The sequence below is a fragment of the Emiliania huxleyi genome (genome assembly GCF_000372725.1).
Source record: "Emiliania huxleyi CCMP1516 chromosome Unknown EMIHUscaffold_202, whole genome shotgun sequence".
In the NCBI taxonomy this organism is placed as follows: Eukaryota; Haptophyta; order Isochrysidales; family Noelaerhabdaceae; genus Emiliania; species Emiliania huxleyi.
The window spans coordinates 61,776-77,527 of NW_005200580.1; the positions used below are offsets into that span (position 1 = coordinate 61,776).

At 66.4% G+C, this 15,752-nt stretch overlaps 2 protein-coding genes across 2 annotated transcripts in view; one reads left to right on the forward strand and one right to left on the reverse strand.

The window, feature by feature from the left end:
* Positions 1 to 1,926: 1,926 nt before the first annotated feature.
* On the reverse strand, positions 1,927 to 11,417 carry EMIHUDRAFT_113897 (hypothetical protein; the record flags this gene model as incomplete). Its single annotated transcript, XM_005781386.1, has 15 exons — positions 1,927 to 4,191; positions 6,956 to 7,228; positions 7,333 to 7,410; positions 7,517 to 7,597; positions 7,704 to 7,790; positions 7,897 to 7,977; positions 8,084 to 8,170; positions 8,277 to 8,357; positions 8,700 to 9,686; positions 9,766 to 9,891; positions 9,957 to 10,298; positions 10,378 to 10,599; positions 10,655 to 10,735; positions 11,081 to 11,311; positions 11,391 to 11,417. 15 exons carry the CDS (start codon positions 11,415 to 11,417, stop codon positions 1,927 to 1,929), a joined length of 5,049 nt encoding a protein of 1,682 aa, XP_005781443.1.
* Positions 11,418 to 14,388: 2,971 nt separating this feature from the next.
* EMIHUDRAFT_234220 (hypothetical protein) overlaps positions 14,389 to 15,752 on the forward strand; it is a gene marked incomplete at both ends in the record, with an annotated part of 5,233 nt that continues 3,869 nt past the window's right edge. The window contains one exon of the mRNA XM_005781387.1: positions 14,389 to 14,682. Coding sequence (XP_005781444.1) covers positions 14,389 to 14,682 — 294 coding nt within the window. The remainder of the gene's footprint in view (positions 14,683 to 15,752) is intronic.

Sequence of the window (15,752 nt, forward strand, 5' to 3'; positions counted from 1 at the left end):
CTTCCTTGTTTTCAGCGCAGCTGCTGAGCCCCGGTCTGACAGCCTGACAGCGCTTACAGCACTTTCTCTGAGAGTCTGACAGCACGTATCTGACAGCCTGACAGCAGAGCCTGACAGGCGAGGTGACCCGTCGCTGTCAGGCCCTAACGTGACAGCCTGACAGCTGCCTGACAGCCCGACAGCACACAGTGGCCTGACAGCAGCGCTGCCAGCCTGACAGCAGCACAGACCGTACACAGACCCCGTAGAGCTTCTTTCTTGCGCCCCATGAGGGTATAACAAAATTACATGCAAAGACATGTGAGTGTGGTCCATGTAGTCATGGGATGGTCATGGGTCTCTCTTTCAACCCTCCCGCCCCACCTCTGCGGACCCCTCTCTAGCACCGGCGGCTGTGCTAATACAAATGAAGCTACCAGCTAGCCTTCTGGGGCCCTACAGTCATATGCCTACGGCGTCTGGGTGGGGGTGGCCGCCGCCGTCTGTGCCGCCGCCGCCGCCTGTGCCTCTGCGCCGCCATCTGCGCTCCCCAGGCGGCCGCCGCCGCCGGCGTGATCACGCCGTGTAGGAGGGGGGGTAGCTACGTAGCCGCCGGCGTCATCGGCGTCAGCACCCCCTTGATAGTCAGCGCCCTCTTGATAGTGTCATAAGTGTGGCTGATGTGTGTCAGAGCCTGACAGCACCCCGACAGCACCACCTGACAGCACCTGACAGCAACAGCCCAACGTCTAACAGCAGCAGCAGCCTGACAGCTCTGACAGCTCCGACAGCGTCTGACAGCAACACCCGACAGCTCCGACAGCACCCGACAGCTACAGATCACCTCGCCTGTCAGACACGCACCCGACAGCACCTGACAGCACTGACAGCACCTGACAGCTGGTCTGACAGAGGCACCTGACAGTGCCTGACAGTGCCCGACAGCCCGACAGATCACCTGACAGCACCTGACAGCCTGACAGCCAGGGCTCAGCGCAGCTGCCGCTCAATATGTGCGCCACCGACGCCTGAGTGTGGTGGCTCACTGTCTTCTTGATGTGTCCAATCGTCCCAATCTCTCCATTCTCCGTTTCCTCCTTGGCGTCCCACTGAGGGGCAGTCGTGTTGCCGCCGCCGTTCAAGACACGTGTGTTGCCGCGACCCTCTAGCAGCCTTGGCCTTTTCAGCGCGGCCTCCCGACCGTGAGTAGAGGAGGTTTGGCGTCTCGTTCTACTCTGGCACCGTCGGGTCTGACCTAAAGTCCCAAGTCAGCGCCCCGTCCGGTCCAGGTGTTTCGATGATCTCCTCTGGCGTGCGCAGGTCTATAAGCAGAGCCCCGCCCTTGACACTACGGATGTCGTCGGGTGAGGCAAGCGGTGGCATGCAGAAGTGGCGCTGGAGCCAGAGCGCGGCGAAGCATGCCCGGCCCTAACTCGAGTACCCGGGTACCCGGGTACCCAGGTAGCGGTCTCCCGCTGCCTGCCATCACACAAGACAGTCTGTAGGTGATGGCGGGACGGCGCAGTGTTTGTGGCACTTGGCAGTAGGCACCCGCGGCACGGCCCCGCTGTCGGCTCTCGCGGGCTGCGGAACCGGCCCCAGAAGGGGACGGTCCGGGCGAGTGTGGCAGCTCCTGCGCTAGTATGGGCACCCTCTATCACAACACTACTGATCCTGGTCATTAGAGCTGCCAGGGATAGAGTGGGGACGCCGCCGTGCGCGCGCTGGAGCAGCGCGACCGCTGGGTGGCGCCAGTGCCGTTGCGCAGAGCGCGCGTCAGGCAAGGGGAGGCAAGCGTGGTGTGTGTGCGATTTCTGTTGGCCAACGCCTGGGACAGGTCCGCTGACACTCGAGCACTAACGTACACGTACAAGGACATCGGCGCCACCTCTATCCCGCGGCGCGGGGCGCGCACGCTCGGGCGCGCGAGGTCTCGCCAAACACGTCCTACGGCTGTACCACAGGCTGCTGGCGCGGCTCGGCGGGGTGCCGCCGCACGAGGCGCGCCACCGCTATGCGGCGGCGGAGGAGCTGCCACCGCCGCTGGAGCGGCCCCGCATCGCATGGCACCGCTCCCATGCTGCTCAGCACGAGGCGCAAGCTCACCGAGCGGTGCTCCGGAGCCGGGTAGAGCGGCACCGCCACCGTGTCGAAGAGCTTGTACGGCTGCTGCAGCAGCACCTGCGGCGTCTGCTGGAAAAAGTTGCGGAACGGAACGCCGCCGCAGGTAGGGTCCTGCTCGTGGACCATTGCGACGGCGATGCGTCGGTCCATCGCCGCTTGCACGAGGCGCGCGACGGCGCCGCCGGCGTCCAGGAAGGTCTTATCGTTCAGGTAGAGCAGAAACACTACGTGCCCGGAGAGCGGGGCCGCGTTGACTCCCTCGAGCGCCTCCTCCGCATCGCGGATCGTTACCGTCTCGGCGCTGGCGGTAGAGCCGCGCCCCTCCCTCGCCGCCGTCTTGAGCGCCCTTGCAATGCCGACGGCGTCCGTGTTGTCGCGGCACACGAGGATGGTGACGGGGCCGCTGAAGGCAACGGGGCCCGCCTGGCCGGGCACCATCACTCCTCCAGCAAGCTCGGCCGGGCGGCTCGCATAGTAAGGAGAGTGCAGCAGCATGCGCAGCGCGACAGCCTTGAGCGACTCGAGCTGAAAGGCGTTCACCCGCACCCACACAATCGGCATCGTCGCCTCAAACACGCGCGCGAGCATCTCGCCTGGCCCGCTGTAGGAGGGGTAGGCCGGCGGGGCGGTCTCGACGCAGTGCTCGCGGCACTCTGCCTTCAGCGCCTCGATCGAGGCGCCGCCCTTGTCGACGTCAGCCTCCTGGATCGGGATGAAGGGCCGGTTCGAGCCTAGCGCAGCGTACAGCTCGCGGCGACAGTTGAAGCTCTTGAAGTAGCCCGCGCTGAGGAAGACGAGAAAGGTCGTCGCGTCTCTGACCGACTCCTCGAGCCTGCCCACGTCCTCGAGATTGTCGACGTCGAGCCAGATCCGGACGCCGGGGAGGAGAAGCTGGAGCTGCCGCACGACGGTGTGCGTCTGGTCCTGGCCGGTCCCCCAGCAGTGCGAGATGAAGCCGTGGAAGTGGCACTCGGGGGACAGCTCGAGGACCGGATGGCGGCCGGAGGAGTAGAGGCGGATGGTGGGCATGCGGACGGCGCTGATAGTCTTGAAGAGGACGACGAGCAGCGACGCGGCCAGCATTGCGGCGGTGAGCGCGATCACAAACTCACTCGCTCCGCGCGCGCTGTCGAAGCCGACGAGGGCCTTGCACATGTCCTCGTAGGCGGCGCTCTCGCACAGCTGAATCACCGTGCCGGAGGTAAAGCAGCAGGCGAGAAACAGATTGGCGGTGCACGCGAGGTAGAGGTCGTCGTCACGCTTGAAGGGCCGGGCGAGGGCGAGGGCGGCGAGGTAGAGGGCTGAGACAACAGAGGCGACGAAGAGGCGGAGGATCTTGCTCGACCCGGTGTCTGTCTGGATGAAGAGCACCAGAGAAGCGAGGGACAGCTTGCGGCCCAGATCGACGACCTCCCAGAAGAGGAAGCGCGGATCGTAGTCGCGCCAGAGGAAGCGGCAAGCGCGGGCCGTGGCCCTGACTCGCTGCGCCCGCACCTCGGAGCGGATCGAAAGCAGGAGCGCCAGGAAGGCTAGCGGGAACAGGATCGGCCAGAGCACGAAGAAGGCCCAGAAGTACGCGTCGAGGCCGCTGTACTGGTCGTCGTCGGCGCTGCAGAGCACGTCGAGGTCGGCAACGAGGTAGCTGCGCCTCTCCGCTGTCAAGTCGTCGACATTAAACGACTCGCACTGCCGCGCCTTGAAGATGGAGCGGGAGACCGAGGGCAGCACGAGGTAGGCAACGAGGATGGCCCAGTAGAGGAGGCGACGCAGCGTAGCGCGCACAAGGTCGCGCCGGAGGGCGTCGGCGCGACCAGACAGAAGCCACTCCGCGAGGGCGCAGCAGGCGAGGGCGGCGCCTCCGAGCATGATAGATAGGATCGGCCACAAGCCTGCGAGCAGGAGCCGGTCTCCCATCGAGCCGATGCAGGCATCCGGATAGGTAAGGCCGATTAGGTCGAGGCTGATCGCGTCCATGAAGTCGGTCCAGCGCGTGAAGTCCTCGTGGAGGCGGACGCCGTAGACGGGGCCGAGCGTCGCGGCGATCTGGTAGAAGCTGACCAAGATCTTGAACTTGGGCTGGAAGCCGACCTAAGGCAAATGATGCGAAAGGTGTCTCGCCACACGCAATATGTGAGGCAGCGACGGGCTACTCCCATTCTATTATCGGCAGAAAGTCCACGGCAGGAGAAGAGGCAGTGCAGGGTGACTGAGGGGGCTGCACGCCGACCTGCGACTCGCAGATGTCAAGACGTGCTCTGAGGCGGCCCCACGCCTCGGCGCGGGCGATGGCGCGGTACAAGAAGAACCCTGTCCCTGCGAGAGCGACGACGACTCCCGCCAGGATGCCGAACTGCCCCGTCGTCGGGCAGTCGGCGCAGCCTCGCTCCGCGCGGCTGAAGTACTGCTCGTCGCTCACGCACCACTCGCAGAGCGGGCCGGTGTGACCGAGGTCGCAGCCTGGGCCGGCGCCGCCAGACGCCGCAGCAACGAGGCGGCGGGAGGTCTCCGCCGCGCCGCCCGAGCCGCTGCAGTGGTCGGAGGCGTCGCACTCGTGGATCTCGGTGGTTCGCTCCGAGGCGCGCCAGTGGTTGCGCCGGACGCCGAGGGTCTCGAGAGTGGTATTGGTCGCGCAGTTGGCGTTCAGCGGGCACGCTTTACAGTGCTCGGTCGGGAAGCGAAAGATGTCATCCGGAAGGGCGCTCGCGTCCCGCAGGTAGAAGCCCTCCTTGCAGATGGAGCAGGTGACGTCGCCGCTGTCGGAGCCGGTAGGGTGAGGGCAGGGGGTGCACTGCGACAGGCCCTCGCTCGCCGCGTAGGCGCCCGCCTCGCACTCCTCGCACTCGGTGGAGGAGGCTGCGAAGCGTCCGATCGGGCACAGCTCGCAAGCAGACATGTTGGCCGAGGGGGCGATGCTGCCTGGAGCGCAAGGCGCTGGCTGCGCGGCGCCGCCGGCGCAGAAGCTGCCAGGCGCGCAACCGACGCAATCGTCGAGGCTCTCCAGCGTGGTGGACGCCTTCCCGTTGTAGAAGCCCGCGGGACAGGTCGCGGGCAGCTGAGCGCTGCTTCCCTTGGGACAGAACGTACCCGGCGCGCACTCGAGGCAGCCCGCGGCTCCGGAGTCCGGCTGGTACGTCCCGAGGCCGCAGACGGTGCACTGGCGCTGAGCAGGCTTGGCTGCGGTTCCTGGAGAGCACTCGGCAGGCGCGGCGCCACCTCCCGCGCACGACGAGCCGGCGGGGCAAGCGAGGCACTCGGGGTCGCCGTCGGCGTCCGTCTCGTTGGCATACGTGCCAGGCGAGCACTGCGCGTCCAGCTCGCGCGACGAGCCCTGAGGGCAAAACTTGCCAGCAGCGCAGCGGACGCAGGCGGCGGCGGCGGGCTGGACCTGGTAGTACCCCTCGGGGCACAGCTCGCACGCCTCGTTGCGGGTGCCGTTGGCGAAGCTGCCCTCGCGGCATGCCGTCTGCTCGGTGGAGCCGGTGGTGGCGAAGTGGCCCGGCAAGGCGGCGGTGCACTCGCTCGCGGCGGTGAGGTTGGTGGCGCTCGAGTAGCTGCCAGCCTCGCACGGCAGCGCCGCCGCCGCGCCAACAGCGCAGTAGCTTCCCGCCTCGCACGGCTCGCACGCCGTCTTGCCTTCCTCGTCCTGGTACGTGCCGCCGGCGCAGGGCGTGCACTCGCCCTGCTTGTACGCGTCCGTGTACGACCCCTTGGCGCACGCCGTCTGCTGCGTGGAGCCGGTGGTGGCGAAGTGGCCCGGCGAGGCGTCGGTGCACTCGCTCGCGTCGGAGAGGTTGGTGGCGGTCGAGTAGCTGCCCGCAACGCACGGCAGCGGCGCCGACGCGCCAACAGCGCAGTAGCCGCCCGCCTCGCACGGCTTGCACGCCGTCTGCGCCTCCGCGTCCTGGTACGTGCCGCCGGAACAGGGCGTGCACTCGCCCTGCCTGGTCTCGTTCGTGTACGACCCCTTGGCGCACGCCGTCTGCTGCGTCGAGCCCGTGGTGGCGAAGTGACCCGGCGAGGCGTCGACGCACTGCGAGGCGGCGGTGAGGTCCGTCTTGTCCGAGTAGGTACCCGCGTCGCAAGGCAGCGGCGCCGACGCGCCCTTGGCGCAGTAGCTGCCCTGCTCGCAGTCGCGGCAGGACGTCGCGCCCGTGTCGTTCTGATAACTGCCCGGAGGGCAGTCCGTGCACTCACTCAGCCCGGGCTTGCCGCCAAAAGTCCCAGCACGGCAGCTCGCGCACGTCTCGCTGCTGACTGCGCCGGCGATCGGGCTAGAGGTACCGGGGGGGCACTTCTGACAGGCATCTGGTGAGCTGCTGCCCATCTTCTCGTTGTAGCTCCCCGCAAGGCAGGGTGTGAAGCCGCCACCGCAGCCATCTGAAGCCTTGCAGTATCCACCCGCTTCACACGTGTCGCATGCCGTCTGTCCGCGCTCCGCCTGGAACTCGCCAGCAGGGCACTGCACGCACGCAGCCTGGCCGGTGAGGTTCTGGTACTGCCCTGCGGCACAGTCGAGGGGCTGGATGGTGCCTGCATTCGGGCAGAAGCGTCCCGCGGGGCAGTCGGTGCAGCCGGTGGCGTTGAGCTGATCGGCGAACGTGCCGGGAGGACACTCGTCGCAGGGACGGTCCGTGCCGGCTGTGGACTGGCTCGTCCCCGGCTTGCAAGGGAGGCACGACTCGGCACTGGCTGCGCCAATCACGGGCATGTAGAAGCCCGGAGCACACGGAAGCGGTTCCGCTGTGCCCTTGGGACAAAAGTGGCCTCGCTTACACGCACCATCGCAGGAGGAGTTGGTGAGGCCGCTCCTGTTCCCATAGTAGCCAGCAGGGCAGAGGTTGCACTCGGGGACGCTGAAGTCGCCAAAAAAGGAGCCCTTGCGCGGCATCCAGCTGCCCAAGCGGCAGTCCCAGTTTATCGGCGAGTTGACTGCCTCTATCGTGGCACCGTCGTTGTCGTCGCCAGCGGTGTTGCCGGTGAAGGAGGCGTCGCTGATCGAGGTGCGTTGGCGGAGTTTGTCCAGGTACAGCACCGAGCCTGACCTCCCCGCTCCGTTGTCGATGAAGTCGACACCCGCGATGGAGAGAGACTCACTGATAACCGCGTAGACGACGCCGCCGAACAGCTGGTTGCGAGGAGAGAGCGGGGTGAGGCAGCCGTGGCCCTCTCTATCTCTCGCCCCGCTGCCGTGCGGCGCTGCAGGGAGGCGGCTAGCTCTACGCGGCGCACATTAGCAGAGCAGCCCGACACGGTCGAGCCGATTATCGAGACCGCACCGCTGTACTCCGCGTAGACGACGCCGCTGTACTGCGGTTGCGAGGAGAGAGCGGGGTGAGGCAGCCGCGATCCTCTCTATCTCTCGCCCCGCTGCCGTGCGGCGCTGCTGGAGTGCGGCTAGCTCTACGCGGCGCACATCGCCAGCACTGCAGTCCCTCACATCGGAGTCGATTATCGAGACTGCACCGTTGTAATACGCGTAGACGACGCCGCCGCGCTGCGGTTGCGAGGAGAGAGCGGGGTGACGCAGCCGTGGCCCTCTCTATCTCTCGCCCCGCTACCGTGCGGCGCTGCAGGGGTTCTGCTAGCTCTACGCGGCGCACAGTGCCAGCAGAGCAGCCCGATACGTTCGAGCCGATTATCGAGACCGCACCGCTGTTCTCATCAGCGTAGACGACGCCGCCCTCGTGCTGCGGTTGCGAGGAGAGAGCGGGGTGAGGCAGCCGTGGCCCTCTCCATCTCTCGCCCCGCTGCCGTGCGCCGCTGCAGGGGCGCGGCTAGCTCTACGCGGCGCACATAGCCAGCAGAGCAGTCCGACACATCTGAGTCGATGATCGAGACCGCACCGCTGCTAGACGCGTAGACGACGCCGCCGTGCTGCGGTTGCGAGGAGAGAGCGGGGTGAGGCAGCCGTGGCCCTCTCTATCTCTCGCCCCGCTACCGTGCGGCGCTGCTGGAGTGCGGCTAGCTCTACGCGGCGCACGTAGCCAGCCGAGCAGCCCGATACGTTCGAGCCGATTATCGAGACCGCACCGGCGCTGTTGCCATCAGCGTAGACGACGCCGCCGCGCTGCGGTTGCGAGGAGAGAGCGGGGTGAGGCAGCCGTGGCCCTCTCTATCTCTCGCCCCGCTACCGTGCGGCGCTGCTGGAGTGCGGCTAGCTCAACGCGGCGCACATAGCCAGCAGAGCAGTCCGACACATCTGAGTCGATGATCGAGACCGCACCGCTGCTAGACGCGTAGACGACGCCGCCCACCTGCGGTTGCGAGGAGAGAGCGGGGTGAGGCAGCCGTGGCCCTCTCCATCTCTCGCCCTGCTGTGCGGCTAGCTCTACGCGGCGCACAGAAGCATAGCAATCTCTGACCGTCGAGTCGATGATCTCGACGTCGCCTGCGCCGTTCGCGTACACAGCGCCGCCGATGCCTGCACTCCCCCCGTTGACGAGGGTCAGCCCCCGCAGGGTGAGGCTGCAACCGCCCGAGAGGTGAAAGAGAACCTGGCCGTCGAGCGGGGTCTGTTCCTGGCCGTCGAGCGTCGCGCCCTCGCCGCTGCTCGCGACGGTCACGTTGATGCTGGAGCCGCAGCTGATAGGGCTGACCAGCTTGAAGTCTGCCCTGGACGGCAGGTAGATTGCGACGTTGGCTTGCGAAGTAGCAGCCTCCGTGATCAGGGAGCGGAGCTTAGCCTCGCTCGACGCGGCGACGAAGCCGGTGGGGAGCGGCGGTAGAGGCGGGGGTGGGGGCGGAGAGGGCGACGGTGCATACGCCAGCGGGAGCAGTGCGACGAGAATCAGCCACGCGCCGCGCCTCGACCCCGTCCGGCACCGCACGAGGCGCTTGGAGGTGCTCCTCCGCACCGAGAGCAGCACGCCGCACCAGCACGCTCCGAGCAGCAAAAACAAGGCGGCCAAAAGCTGACCGCGCTGCCGGGCGCGGCCAGGCGCGGAAGAAGAGGTTCCGCTCGTGGAGGGAAAGTGGAACGGGGAGGGCAGCTGGATGGAGCGATCGTCGGCCGGTGGGTCCGCGGGCGGCTTGTCGGTCTTGTAGAGCTCGTCGGTGAGCGCGTGGCGGAGCGCGTGGCGAGGCTCCACGTGCCACGCAGGGGCGGCGCAGCGTGGCTGCCAGTCGGCGCACACACTTGAGACCGAGAAGATATCTGACTCGACCGCGTTCGAGTCGGAACTCTGAGCGGCACGGACCTCTGCAGGCCACGCCGGCCCCTCAAGCGTGGCCGCGAGAAGAGGTTCGATGGCCTGGCAACGCTGGAGGAAGAGATCCTTGGTTGGGACTCGAGAAGCGTCCGTCAATCCGTCGTTCGCCCGCCACTCGCCACCGGCGTGCATGCTAGCGACGGGCGCGCCGAGGCCAGTCTCGACCAGCTTCCGCACCTCCAGCATCCCAGGCTTCCCAGCGTCGGCGGGCCGCAACTCGGGCGACGTGTCGTTCACGGGCAAGACGGTGTCGCGTCCCCGAGCGATGATCCCCGTCCTGTTGCTGTAGACGGGACCGACGAGGTCGATCTCAGGCTCGCCCTTGCGCTTCATGCTGTTGCGCGAGGCCGGGACGGTCTCCAAGTCGGCCTCGGCCTACTCGCAAACACACAGGCAATCGTTCCGTCAGCGGGTTACAAAGCTCGCACACACAAAAAGCCAGAGGGGCGCTCACCGGCTGCTTCTCGTAAATTTCCTTGACGGACGCCAGCGGCTCGCCAATTAGGTGCAACGGCTCGCCCACTGCCTCGCCGATCTCGTCCATCAGTGCTTCCCACGAGCGCCCCTCGTCGCGTCCGCCCTGATCAGCGCGCGGGCTGTTAGTCGCGAGCTTGCGGATACTAGCACGCGCGAGCGAGCGCGCACCGGGTGGTTGGCGGGCGCGCTTTCCGACGACACGATGGCTGCAAACGAGCTGGTGTCGATGCCGCCAACCTCGCAGAAAGCGTTGGGCGATGCCGGCGTGAACGGCTTTGCGACGGTCGCGAGAGGCGATGTCGGCCACGGGGAGTCGTACCGCTGCGAGGAGAGAAGCGCGGAAGTGGCAGAGTACGAGGAGTGCGCAAACGCGGCTCCGAGGCAGATCAGCGCGAGGATGCCAAAGAGGCGGAGCAAGTTGTAGGACGGGCAGAGCTTGGGCCACGAGAACCGGCCGGAGGCAGAGACGGAGCTGTCCAGCGTGGGAACTGTGGTCGTCTCGACCATGCCCTGAACAGGAGGGCGCGAGACTGGCCGTGCGCGCGGCAAACGGGGGCGGAGGCCGCATATGTGTGCAGGCGGCGCGCACCGAGTCCGTGGTCGGCGGCGTGGAGCCGCGGGGCGGCCGCGCCTTGTGGGCCACCTTGCCGCCGCCACCGACGTCCTCGTTGCCGTTCGTTCCGAGCAGGGCCCCGAACCGGTTCTTGCCGCCGACCCGGGAGACGTTCTCGACGCGGCCGACCCGGGCGGACGAGCCCTTGCGCGCCTTCTTGCGGCGCAGTTTCGACGGGTTGGTCCAGCCGGAGATGCCCTGCGCACGCGCCCAAGCGGTGGGTGCGTCAATAGTTGAGGCTCTGCGCGTGCACCGAAGCGTGCGAGGCGATCGGCGCCGTGGCGAGCTTCACCCCCGGAGACTCCTTGGCCGAGACGGTCCGGTTGGCGTCGCCCTACGCAATGAAAGAGGGGTGGGGTCAAGGGGTGGGTCGGCAGACGCACGGCGCAGAATGCGAGGTGCGCGCCGCCGGGAACTCGATCATCGACGGCAGCGGCGCGTCGCCGGCCGCCGCCGGCTCGAGAGCCGGATCTTCTTTGGTGACGCCGCTGGGGGCCGTCGGTGGGTCGATCGGGGTGGTGCTCTTGGAGCAGTCGACCAGGTTGGGCTCGCCCTTGCAACCGGTCTTCCACTCGTCGATGCCCTGCGCATGTGCGAGAGGCAAAGGGCCGATAGGAGAACCGCCCGTGGGATTCCCGCTACACCCGTGAGGTGTGTGCACGCGCTGAGAGAAACTCACCGCCGTGGCGAGCTTCTCCTCTGGAGACTCCTTGGCCTCACCCTCGCGCCCGTTGTTGCGGCGCGGGTTCGACGGGGTCGTCCAGTCGGCGAAAGCGCTCGGCTCCTGGGCGGCAGACACGGCCTTGGCGAACGCGGTCAGGTCCTTCTTGGGGACCTCCTTGAGGGAGGCCTCCGCGCCAGACTCTGCCACGGGGATGTCCTTCGCGAGGGCTACCTTGGTGCCGCACGCCTGTGGCCGAGGGAGCTACGCAGGTGTTTGGAGGCTTGGAGGTCGCACGGATTATGTTGATCCGGGCGTGCGCACGCACCTCGTCTTCGAGGAGCACGGGAGCCATCGGCGCAGACTCGCCCTCGGACGCGACGGGCGTCCCGCCGCCGTCGCCGATGACGTCCTTGAGCGACGCGGGCCCGCTCTCAGACGAGATGCCGTCGGCCTTGCCTCCGGCAGCGTCGATGACGGACGAGAGCGGCGACGGATCGGCGACGGTGTACGTGAGGCGCCGCGAGTCGGCGCAGGAGTCGAGCGAAGCGCGTGCCGACGACGCAAACACGACGCCGACGTCCTCAAGCGAAGCGGGCTGCTTGCTCTCGGACTGGAGCGAAGCGGGCTCGCCCTTGGGCTGGATGCCGTCCTCGAGCGAAGCGGGCTCGCCCTTGGACTGGATGCTGGCGGCCTTGGCTCCGACAGCGGTCGTGTTGCCCGCCAGCGCCGCCTGTGACAGCCAGAGGGCGAGAGGATAAGTCAAGGTCTCGTGGGAGCGCAGTTTCACTGCGCGCAAACACGCGCCTGCTTGTCGGCACGCGGCGGCGGCGGAGGTGGAGAGATCTTGATAGCGAGCCGATTACCGTCGGCCGGCACGAACTCGAGTTTGAGCTTGTCGAGCATAGGCGGTCGAATGAGTTCCTATGGAGGAAAGTAAGACGGGAAGGTGAGGAACGAGTCCATGGGATCACGACATGTGAATGAGGGTAAAAAAACACTGTGGAGATGATTGGGGGTATATTGGTACATGGACATGGACATGGACATGGGGTGTGTATGAGGCTGTGCACAAAAATAGTGCTGCTCAAGGGCATGCTGAATGGGAAGAGAGAGCGAGCCGGAGAGGGGAGAGCCGCGCCTACGGGCAACACGTCGCGGCGTGAGCGTCGAGACGAGGCCGCCGGCACGCTCTCTCGCGTCCTCGGCGCGCGGACTGGAGCAAGCGAGAGCGGGTCGCTCTCTTGCCAGAAGAGAGGGAGGTGCGGTCGCGCGGGACAAGGGTGGGGAATGGGCAGCAGCGGACGCGTCTCGCGACCTCCTCGATGGCAGCGGCTGTACCTGCGAGCGAGAGTAGGCAGGCGGTGCGAGGCCGAGGGGGGTCAGCCGCTCGCGCCGCGATCGAGGGCGCATCGCGTGGTGAGGAGGTGCGGCGGATTCCGTGAGCAATAGGCGGCGCGGGGGTCTAGGCGTGCAGCTCGCGGCGGCATAGTCGGGCGCAATGCGGCGCGGCAAGCGCGAGCGGACGAGGAGAGTGCCAGCTTGCCTTACGACTCGCTCTCCGCGTAGAGCGTTACGCAGAGAGCGAAAGCATCTTCGAGTCACCGTTCACAGTTGTGGCTGTGAATTGACCCTTCGGGTCGGGTTGTTGCTGTACCCTGTGTCCCTTGGCTTGGCGGAATGGGGGTACAGGAAAAGAACTATACCGGAAAAGTGAAAATTATGCTTTATTTTGTGAGGTTGTTTCGTGTTAGGTTGGGTTGAGAGAGATTTTTAGCAATACCAAACTCTAACACTCACACGTCATTTGGGGCCTGGAGCCCTGTTCACGCGCGCGCGAGACGTGCAGACAGGGTTGCCAGGTGAGAGCGAATGGCGCGGTTCACGCCTCGCACAACAGAGAGAGAGATGCGCTCTGCATGGTGAAAAAGAAAGAAAACAGACACGCCAAACGAGGGATGGGACGAGGACAGGGTCCCCACCTGCACGAGCAGGATTTTGGAAGGACGATCAGGGGGACAGGTGGGGCTCTCCTGCTCCTGACAAGGGACACGACAGGCTCGCAGCGCGGTGCGCGGTGGACTCCCACATCCACTGGCGGTCTCATCTCAGTCTAGCGACCTGCCTCCAGTTTGTCGCTGGCAGTCTCTCCTACCACAGGCACACTGACACAGGGGTGGCAGGGGCGGCGGCACGAGTCACCCACATTACTATGCGGGCCTCACTAGAGGTGCGGCCTGTGCGTGTCCTCGCCCTTGAGGGGGGAGGGGAAGGGGCTGTGTGTCTGTGCATGTGTGTGTGTGTGTGTGTGTGTGTGTGTGTGTGTGTGTGTGTGTGTGTGTGTGTGTGTGTGTGTGTGTGTGTGTGTGTGTGTGTGTGTGTGTGTGTGTGTGTGTGTGTGTGTGTGTGTGTGCGTGTGCGTGTGCGAGCCGCCCTGAACGCCACGAGCGCGCCGCGAGCGCCGTAGCGCCGGCGAGCGCCGTCGGCAGCGCGCGACCGCCACCCAAAAGCGGAGGTACATCAGGAGCCGCAGCCGGCCTGCTCTATCAGCCCCGCAGCCGCGGTGGCGCGACCGGACCGCGGTCGCTCCAGGCGCCTTTTGGCCCCGGTTCGAATCGCGGTTGGCGCGCGCCCTCGCGGAGCGACGCGTGGCGCGCGACGCGCGCGCGTGCGCGCCCAGCCGAGCCCTAGGCCGTATGCCGTCTGCCGTCGGCCGTCTGCCGTCGGCCGTCGGCCGTCGGCCGTCGGCCGTCGGCCGCCGCCGCCGCCGTAGCGGCGGTGAGCGCTCGCCTTTTGCGCGACGCGCAGTGTGGACGCGCGCCGCCCAGCGCCGGACGTGCCGGAGCCGGTCCGGCGCGCGCGCGGGCGGCCAGCGCCTGTAAACAGACAGCTGCCGCCCACACGTTCAAAGCCTGTGTGCTGTGGATGAGACTTCTTTTTGTTGATGCAGCGCTTGTCTGTCGTCCTCCACACCGCCGTGGCGTGGCAGACGGTGAACGAGCTAGCGTGCGGGGAGAGCGGCATTGTGCATGGTGCGGAGTGCATTGCCGTTCTTAACGGAGTCGCTTAGGCGGCTCCGGTGGTGAGCCTGTGTGTGTGCCAGTCCGCGCCAGTCTGCGCCCTTGTCGTGCCAGTGTGCTGTGAGAGAGGCTTGTATCTTAAGAATTCTTTTGTTGAATTCTTTCGGATTATTTGCCGCTCCAACAACCGTCGCAGGAGCGCGCACATAGCGGAGCGCGGCACATAGCCCATTCTCGGCCCCCAATCGCCACTGCCCACCCGCCAGAATCTCCTGCCGTCGCCACAGGTGCCTCGGGCGCTGTGGCATGGGCGTGACGGGCTTCTCCGCCCTCCTCAAACACGCCGCGGTGCCGACACCGCTCACGCAGTTTGCCGGCAAGAGGCTCGCGGTGGACGGCAATGTGTGGCTGCACCGCGGCACCTACTCGTGCGCGCTGCAGCTCGTCTCGGGCGAGGCAACCTCGGGCCACATCCGGTACTGCCGCAAGCTCGCCGAGCTGCTCGTGTCGGCAAACTGCCGCGTCCTCGTCGTGTTCGACGGCCGCCCGCTGCCGGGCGGGAGGAGAGGAGGACGGGCAGGATGCGCCGACGGTCGCTCGGTGTGGCCGTAGGCCGGTCGCTGCCGGCCAAGGGCGAGGAGCACGGCCGCCGCCGCGTGCAGCGGGCGCGGGCGCGGCGAGAGATGGAGGAGCTCGACGAGCAGGCGCGGGAGATGACCCGAGATTGCCGAGATTGCCCGAGATTGCCCGAGGTCAGCCGAGATGGAGGAGCTCGACGATCTCAGGTGCGGGAGATGGAGGCGGAAGAGGCGGCTGGCGGAGGCGGCTTCTCGGGCGAGCTGCGGGGGCGTGTCGAGGAGGTGCGGCGGAGGCTGGAGGAGGCGGCGCGCCGCGCCGTCCGCGTCTCCGACGAGATGGTGGAGGAGGCGGGAGATAGCCGAGAGATAGCCGAGAGATAGCCGAGAGACAGTCGAGAGATAGCCGAGAGACAGCCGAGAGATAGCTGAGAGAGAGCCGAGATCTGATGAAGCGGCGCCATGAATGAGCCGGGAACATACCGAGTGCATACTTAATTAATTAGGTGATGGCCGACCTGAGCGTAATTAATGAATACTTAATTGATGAATACTTAATTAATCAGGTGATGGCCGACCTGAGCACACTCAGCGGCGTCGAGGTGACGAGCGCGCCGTGCGAGCACATTCATTAGCACCACCAAACAACCAGTAACGTCTAATTAGGTGATGCGTGCGCCATACGAGGCGGACGCGCAGCGCGTGCACGACGCGCGCACTTGGCGTCTACTTCCCTAATGAATGCGCGAGTTAGCAGGTCCTCGCGTGCGAGGTGGACCACCTCCACACGACTGGCTGATGCATTCGTTGAGTGAATGAATCGCCTAATTAGGCGGACGCGCAGCGGGTGCACTTGGCGCGCATTCGGCGTCTAATAGTGAATGCATCGCCTAATTAGGCGGACGCGCAGCTCGTGCACTTGGCGCGCCACTCTGACGTGCACGCGGTGGTTACCGAGGACTCGGACCTCGCGGCGAGATGTAGCCGAGATCTCGCCGAGATCTCGCCGAGATGTAGCCGCGAGTGCTGTTCGAGACTCGAAACCGTTCGTTGATCATGAGCCAGTGGATGGATGCACCAGGCGCACGCGCTGCC